Source organism: Siphateles boraxobius, unplaced genomic scaffold (assembly GCF_051911475.1).
Source record: "Siphateles boraxobius isolate OS27281-9 unplaced genomic scaffold, OSU_SipBor_1 2, whole genome shotgun sequence".
Taxonomy (NCBI): Eukaryota; Metazoa; Chordata; class Actinopteri; order Cypriniformes; family Leuciscidae; genus Siphateles; species Siphateles boraxobius.
In genome coordinates this window covers 14993268-15001803 of record NW_027508810.1, presented here as the reverse complement: position 1 = coordinate 15001803, position 8536 = coordinate 14993268, and the positions used below count along the sequence as shown (strand labels likewise).

The 8536-nt window shown below is 37.0% G+C and overlaps 1 protein-coding gene across 3 annotated transcripts in view; it reads right to left on the bottom strand.

The window, feature by feature from the left end:
* Window positions 1-93: 93 nt before the first annotated feature.
* stag2b (STAG2 cohesin complex component b) overlaps window positions 94-8536 on the bottom strand; it is a 38720-nt gene continuing 30277 nt past the window's right edge. For 2 of the 3 annotated variants that reach the window (XM_077236028.1, XM_077236029.1), the window contains exons 30-33: window positions 7685-7919; window positions 7432-7545; window positions 7221-7347; window positions 2181-2447 (exon numbers count right to left, since the gene is read on the bottom strand). In XM_077236028.1, coding sequence (XP_077092143.1) covers window positions 2325-2447; window positions 7221-7347; window positions 7432-7545; window positions 7685-7919 — 599 coding nt within the window. In that variant the 3' untranslated portion in view covers window positions 2181-2324. Of the gene's footprint in view, window positions 2094-2180; window positions 2448-7220; window positions 7348-7431; window positions 7546-7684; window positions 7920-8536 lie in introns of those variants that run through there. The other variant, XM_077236030.1, reaches the window with a different exon arrangement.

Below are 8536 nucleotides of genomic sequence, written 5' to 3'. Positions count from 1 at the left end.
GATATTTGCGTGACTTTCCTCATTTGTAAGTGAGTGAGTAAAAGCATTGGGCAAAAAAAAAATGAACAATCTAAAATCACACAAATACACAAGAAAGATTTGTTTACTTTTATTCAAAAACTCACTGTCTCCAGACAGATACAAATCAGAAACATTACAGTGGATAACAGAGGACAGGGAAACGGTTATGTATGAGTTTATATCTCTGAACAGGGAAAAGTGATAATAATATGTTTAAAATGTTAACAGAAAAAAGCACTAGAAAATTAAGCTTTACGTTTAAATGCATGTATATTTACACAATCTATTCAGCAGTTCAATGAATGTAGTGGTGAGGAACAGAAGACAATTTAAGCCGAAGGGCATTTACTTTCATAAATTCAAAATCTGTCTGCACACCTTTTAAATAATTACACTCATGCCATTTCAGAAATGCACTGATCCTTTTCTGATACGAAAGGAATCCAATGTACCTCACATTAAAGTTTCAACATGGAAGATTTATGTTTAACAACCACCTTCTTTTCCTTTTTAAAACAAGGACATTTTAAGGCCAAGGCATGGAATGATTAAAAAGTATACCCCAGACAAAATGCACGTCTGTAATACAAGTTCATGTATTAATGTATTAGTTAAGCTGTGTAGAGCTGCCCAACGCAATGCTGTAACATTTAGGATCTCATAGGACGTTATTGTTACACTTTGAATATTTCATATGGGGAAAAACAAAATCATAGCTGAATAAAATAGTTCTGTCCATGAATTGCAAACTAATTCACAATTAGGAAAAGGTGAAACCTAAAAAAAACTCTTAAGACTTGAGAAAAAAAAAATTCAAAAACAACACACAAAAAGAAGGAAAAAATAAAATAAAATCTCAAAACTGTACTTGCTGCATGGCTACACACTTTCATGTTTAGACATGTCCTTATACATTTCAAAACCTTTTAACTCCAAGTTGGCGTAAAAAAAAAGAAAAAAAAAAGCACAATTATAAAATCAGCACCAATTTATATATTTATATATAACTTTATTTAAATGTAGATGTCTACATAGCTCTAATCAGGGAGAAGGATATCTCCACCAGACATACTACACTAAGTTCTGTTTTATTAGAGACAACACAATGGCACTACTGGAGAGATTTCCTCTTCTTTGCTTGATTTTCGAGGGACATGCGAGCAGATCTGATCTTTGGGTAAGCCTTGTGACTCTGCGGAGGAACTATAGTCCTTTCTGTGCATCTTCACAGACTGACTGTGATTCTAAGTGCCTGATTTACTAGAGCAGTTGGCACATAAAAACAGTTTTGTTGGAGCAAAGAGAGCAACAGGGCCACTGAATGGTTGAGGTATTTAACATACATACACCAATCACTGATCATGTCACTGAAATGCCCCAAACCTCACACATGCACCAAAGGCAGTAATAAATCAGCTCAGAGTGTTTTGATTTAGGGTTTGTGTTATGTCATGATTTTTGAAGGTGGAATAAAAGGAAACTAAATTCTAGATATAAAGACCTGGAGGTTTTTCCTCCATTTCACATATTAGATAAGAAGAATAAAATATATCAATACTCACTATGATGAGCAAAAACCTGCTTATAAATTACTACTTTACACCAGATTACTCACTATTACAAAAGGGCTATACATAACAAAGTTGTCTTTAAGTTAAAAAAGATGCATTCACCCCTGGCTTCAAGAAATACCACAACTCTAAGATATCTCACATATGTTTCTTTAAACATGATGACGTTCAACTGTGAAATATTTTCATATATATATTTATATATATTTATATCTCATATACTCATGTATGGCTAAGGACAGTCCGAGATTCCATGACTTTCAGTATCTACGGCCACGGTTTTGCACGATCAGGGAAAGCCCACACAATGATTACAAAGACTTTGAATTGCTCCTTTATCCTTTCTGTGTTTTAGTAAGTGTCAATGGTACAAGCTGATTTGGATGCCAATCACTCCATTGAATTTAATTCTCTTTAGAGAATCAATGTGAATTCACACAAAATGTCTCTTCTCTTCACACTCCTCCAATTATAATCTTAAAACATGGGCACTCCCAGGACCTACAAGAGAAAATGTTCAAATTCAGTTCAGTGTTTAGAGTTACCAAACAAACGTTTCATTCAATCACCAGTCCAGATGGGTCTGATTAGTATTTATAATAGCGAGATGCTCTCCCCCTCTCTGTCTTTTTGCGCAAGGGCAATTCAAACTATCTGAAATCACTCCTGCTAGTGCCATCTAGTGGTGATCTCTCTTTCACGTCCTTAGTGTCGGAGTGAACGAGTCCCCCATTACCGCTGAAAAGCATCATAACCCAGGAAATGAGTGCTTCTTACAGACTCATCCATGATGGAGGCGGGGTCGAAAAAGTCGGGCTTCAGTTCCGATCGCTCTCGTCGATTCTTCGATGGGGGCTGCAGGATACGAAAGAGCAGACAATAAGGATAAGATATTAAGAAAAAGAAGTGGCATTTATTTAGTTATTATATGTGACAAATTTAATGCACATTAAATAACTATTACTATCACATACTTTACACATAAACAAGTTCAAAAGTTTGGGCTCATAACAATTTTTTTCAGTTTCAGCCAAGTTGCATTAAATTGACCACAAGTGACATTAAAGACATTCACAATGTTACAAAAGATTTCTAGTTCAAATAAATTACCTTTTTTACGATCAAGTAAAGAAAATTTAAGGAATGAACTGAATGGAACACAATATGCCAATATGTCCAGGGCAATAGTCTAAAGATTCTTAAATCAAGATACATTTACTGGAGAAACAAAATTACATAAGATGTCTTGTTTTCAGAAAAAATATCAAAATAAACCGAATTTATGTTTATCTATGATTACAAAAATCTGTCAGTCGGCTTAGTTCAAAAATCGACTTAATTCAAAGGAAAAACTAGTTTTAATACCTCATTGACACATATTTGTTCTTGTTTTAAGCATACACTTGAGTCCATAAACAGGACTTCACATTTTTTAAACGTGTATGCAAGTGAATGTATTTTGATTTTAAGGATGTTCAGATAATTGTATGGGAAAACAAAACAAAAATACTGAGGAAGATATTCGTTATTATATTCTTATGCAGCACATGCAACATTTAATGTCACTATATGAATGTAAGACTTTCTGCTCTGATTTAAGACCCTTCTAAGGCCTTAATTTGCAGAGGGGTGAATTAAGACTTTTAAGAACACCTGAAACCCTGTGATTTCTGAAGGATCATGTGACACTGAAGAGTGGAGTAATGGCTGCTGAAAATTCAGCTTTGCCATCACAGGAATAAATTACACCATACAATATAAAACAGTTATTTTGAATACTAATACTATTTCACAATATTACTGCTGTGACTGGGCAAGATACGTCTTTCAGAAACCGTACAAATCTTTATCGAACCCCAAATCTCAATTACTATGTAATAATACATAGTAATTGAGAACCAGTGGTTCTCAATTGGTCCAGAACCAGTGGTTCTCAAAACTTTTTACACCAAGTACTACCTCAGAAAATATGTGGCTCTCCAAGTACAACCATAATAACCGATATGAAAATACAGTAGCTTAGTAGGCCTAACTATTCAGCTACAGTTGTGCACAGCTGAAAAATTAGGCAGTTTTATTTCTAATAAGAATATTTAAAGGGGAAATGAAGCAGTATGTCAAGTATACATGATTTACAAGATGGATTTCCACTATAATTAAAAATTATATAAGAATCATGACAAATGTTAACATATAAAAGAAAAAATAAACACTGTTATATCTTTCGCAGCAAAGGCGCCGCCATTGTGCAGTATTACAACCGGTGATGTCACGGGGTTGTTTGGCTTTAAAGGCTCTGTGCTGAGTTCAGTAAAATACAGTGAAAGATGCATGTAAGCTGGTCGAACCAGCGAACAACTAACGTTAGGTACAGTCATTGTTAGCTAACAGCTGTAAGCATGAACTAGCTAACGCTAACTTAGTGTTTAGCTACTGAACTTTATTAGTACCAGACAAAACGACGACGTCTAACGTTAAACTGCACATGGAAACATTGTTTGTGATGTCTGCCATCATATTCCTGTCTCTTGTCAACACCATGGTTGCAATACATGGTCAAGATCAGCGGCTTGACAGCAGATGGATTGTGCTATCGTGGTGTAATAATCTGTTTGGTTGTCAAATGTATTACCTGAATGAAATGAAATCGAATGTATCGTCCTGTGGAATCATTCATTCACAGACAGACAGCATACGAAGATGTTCAACTAATAAAGATCTGCATCGCTGGCAAACAATATGATAGATTTGCAGTTTCGCTTTCACTTGACTGTACTGTAGGTCCACGGCCACTTCATCCAACGCTCTTGATGTTCTTAAATCTTCCTGTTACGGCTCCGAGTCGAGTGTGAATTGAAAGCGCTTCAGCGATTCAGTGCGTGCAGGAAACTGAACAGATCATTCAAACTGATTCGCAAACCGATTTAGACAGATCTGCCAACTTGTTTGATGAAGTCTTTGAACAGAATCGACTAAAAAAAATTGTGATTCATTTGTAAATTGAGCAAAGCTCATCATGCCCATAAAACAAGATACAGCGCGCTTGGAATAAACTATGCATTTAACAACATGTTTGCATTAAAATAAAGTGCGCCGTTTGCATCCCTGCATATAACGAGATTTAGGCCATACAAATTACGGGAGTTTCACGGGAGAAATAACAAAACGGGAAGGGAGCAGAAGATGGATGTGAAATAAGGGAGACTCCCGGGGAAAAACGGGAGTGTTGATGAGCTACACCTGCCAGGAGTTCTACAGACACATAATGAACGAGAAGGCCCTACTCGAAGCTGCCCGATCAGACAAAAAATATAAATTCAAGATGCACTGAATCCGGCAAGAAATTAAATCCTCATTTAATCTTTCTAGTCTTTCCTAATGGAATTTATGTGCTTATTTGGAAATGTGCTTTTTAGTGATTGGATTATTATTTTCACTTAATTATTTAGATTGAATAGACCCATTCTGTTAAAATGAGGTTTATATTATTAGTGACGTACAGCGCCGGTCAGCGTCGTCATTAACATTTTTATAAAGCCATTAGCCATTTAAACCATGTTAACATCACTGCAAAAAGACATCTAATATAAAATCAATATGTATTCACCTAGTATAATAATAGTAATTTCTCTCCCTTGTGTCCCGCAAAATCAGGTCTGCTGACCTGCAACAGATCAATAGCCAGGTGGTCACCCTAGCTCGGTTCCAACGCCGTATCGGCTCAAATGCATAAGCAATGGGACACACGGGCTGAACAGGTCTTTCAAGTTCGTCTTCCTCCATTTCAAATCAAGTGCGTATTCAGTCCGGTCCAGAAATGCTTCACTCTCTTCACTCACCAACAGAACCAACCAACCCCGTTACGTAGGCTGTGACGTCACTCCAAAATGGCGACTCGCTAGATGGATAGCTAGCTAGAAATTACGAAAATAATTTTGTCATATCTGTGGTTTTAACAACTTTTTAAAATAAAATCTTAGGCAATGTGATTTTTCTATTATATGTAGCTACCACCAGTGCCAAAACATGGACGTTTCATTTCCCCTTTAAACAATGTAAAAACACAGTTTGTGCTGCTTACATACGGGTAAATAAAAAACTTAAATAATGATTAAATTAAAATGTATTGCACCTAAAAGTTGAATAAAAACTGTAGCCTAATTAAATATTATATTATGAAAATGTATTGTACTTAATATTTTAAGTACACAAGTTTTTAACTTTTAAGTTTAAAAAAAAGTACTGTAATAAATTTTTTGAACACGGGCTGTGTATTCATATTTAACCTTTTTATATTGTCTGCTATATTTATTTATTATTTATTAAATCCAGGCAATTGGTTGATGAAACATTGATTAATATTAAGATACAATTGATACAAAACAAAATTCACTTTTTAGAAAGGCTTTCTACAAAACAAAACTTAATGAAGTGGTCAAAATCATGTCTGACCCACGTCTCCCGATATATTGCGGCATCTTGCAACACATCCCGCCTTGCTAAAACACACATGTGGGAGATGCGGAATGGATAAAAATTAACTAAAAAAATAAAAGAGGACTTGAATAAGCCCCTTAATGGCATTTTTGAGTCATGCTCTTAATGAAATATGTTTTATTTCCTCTCTCCATATTGCGACTAATGAATGTGTATCATTTTAATTTGCTTGTTACACAATGGAGCCTAACTTATTGTAACAATTATTTGACGTAGCCTACTTTTAAATTTAGGATTATTCCTGGGCATCCTCACGTACTAAACTGCATTTTTAAAAATTGTTTGTATGCTGGAGGTACGCTATTACGTCATGTGCAGAGTGACGTTAACATTTAAGCTAGCTGGTGAGAGAAAATGGCATTATCAAAGAGTCTAAAGAGGAAAGTTGACAGCGAAAATAGCCATACAAAAAAGAATGAAAAGACAACTATGCGTTCATCCTACCTAGTTTTGTAAATCCAAAGCCGGTGTGTCTTATCTGCAACGAAGTTGTCATTTCATGACGGCTATTTTAGAGGTGTGTCTAGCGATCCACAGACTCTTTTGAATATCTTTCAGAAATTTTCAAATTAAAAGCTCTCAATTAATCTCAAAATAAAACATTGCTGCATAAACCTTCTCGTACTTTTATTTTGAAGTCAAAATCATTAAAGACGAAGTGAGTGTGAGGAAGTGTTGCTGTCATGACAGATCGGTTTCAGAACCAGCGGCTATCAAAATAATCTGTCTGCGGCGCGGGCCAGATATTATTGCTGGCGGGCCAGTTTTGGCTCGCGGGCCGCCTGTTGTCGACCCTTGGAATAGAATATATCACAGAATAGTGATATATGACAGCACTAAGCGCATCCATCTCTAGCTCAGCACCAGTTAACTGCAAAAGTACATTTGAATGATGTTGTGATCACGTGATGCCCTGACCGTTCTACTCACAACGGTGTGTTTGTACACTCAAGGGACCAGCCAAGACTGATCACACTGGTTTGAACATACGTGTGAAATTCAGTGATTCCTTTGTGTACCACTAGAGGGAGCCTGCGTATCACACTTTGAAAATCAGTGATTCAGACAAAAAAACCTAGTCCTATAGACCAAAATCATAAATACAATTGGAATTTAGCTTAAGCTTATTACCAGATCAATATCCATGGTGTCAAAGTCCATTCCTTCATTGAGATCCTCAATCCGGCCTTCTGATGACATCATCACATCTTCCACAATGGGTTCCTCATCATCCTCCATCAGGCCAGTTCCTCGACGACTGCAAGCATTTGCAAACCAATAACACAATGTTTTTGCGTGCATTTAAATGGCATTTGAACACTTTGAGAGTGATTTATCTTACATGGCGTGCTGAAGGTTGCTCCTTAATTTGGCGTAGTTCATAGCTCTCTCCTGCTGCTGTCTGGCCACCTCCTCTTGCTGCTGTCTCTGTGCTAGCATCCAGGTGACTTGTGTGCTGTAAAACAGTATCAGCACACCTCACTATATCCCTTCAATCCCAAACTAGACGCTAAGCAGCACACGTTTCATGACTGAAAATAGCTGTATTGAGAGGGTCATGACAGACACATGACGCCATGTCATGATGCTCTTACTTGTAGTCCATGGGCGATTGGTGGTGCTGTGGCTGAGGGGTCTGAGGGTGTGTGTGCTGCTGTTGCTGATCGGGGGTCATGGAGTACACCCCCATGTAGCTCTCCTCAGGACGCAGGCGTTTGGGTTCTCTCATGACGGTGGAGGTGAGGTGGGGTGACGGCATCATGACGGGTATCTGCATGCTCTGCTCACGGTTCATCCACACCTCACTGCTGCTGCTGCTGCTGCTCTCCTCTGTACACAGACAGCAATTCAATTCACAATTATTTGTATAGCGCTTTTCACAATACACATCGTTTCAAAGCAACTTTACAGAAAAAGCTTTACAGAGTCCACATTACAATCTAGAGTGATCTGTTATCAGAGGTAACTAAGTTATGCATTTCAGAAATGTGCATATACAAAAATCACAGCTAGCTAAAAATGTATTCTAAACAATGCAATAATTTAAGGCAGTAACAATGAGCTCATTGAGGTAATGAATACTTGTTTGTAAACAAATGATTGTGACATTTACATAAAATGTAGATGGCGGTGTACCTTCCCTTAATTAACTACATAAAATTGCACCACGTTTCTCACCAACACGCCCCCAAATCGTAAACATCGGGGCTCAAATAAAATCCCAACTTCCCACTCCTATTTACGACTTTGTGGTGGCGTTCATCTTTTCGACATGATTTAAACGCGCCATTATTTCCATTGATTCCATTGATTGGCTATTGAAATGGGCACTCAAAAATGGAGGCAGATGAACATGAGCTTGCAGCGGTGGGTTAAATTGGACCCAATGATTGGATAAGTCCTGCATACGTTTATTAAATCACATTAAATACATTATTTGTCTGATT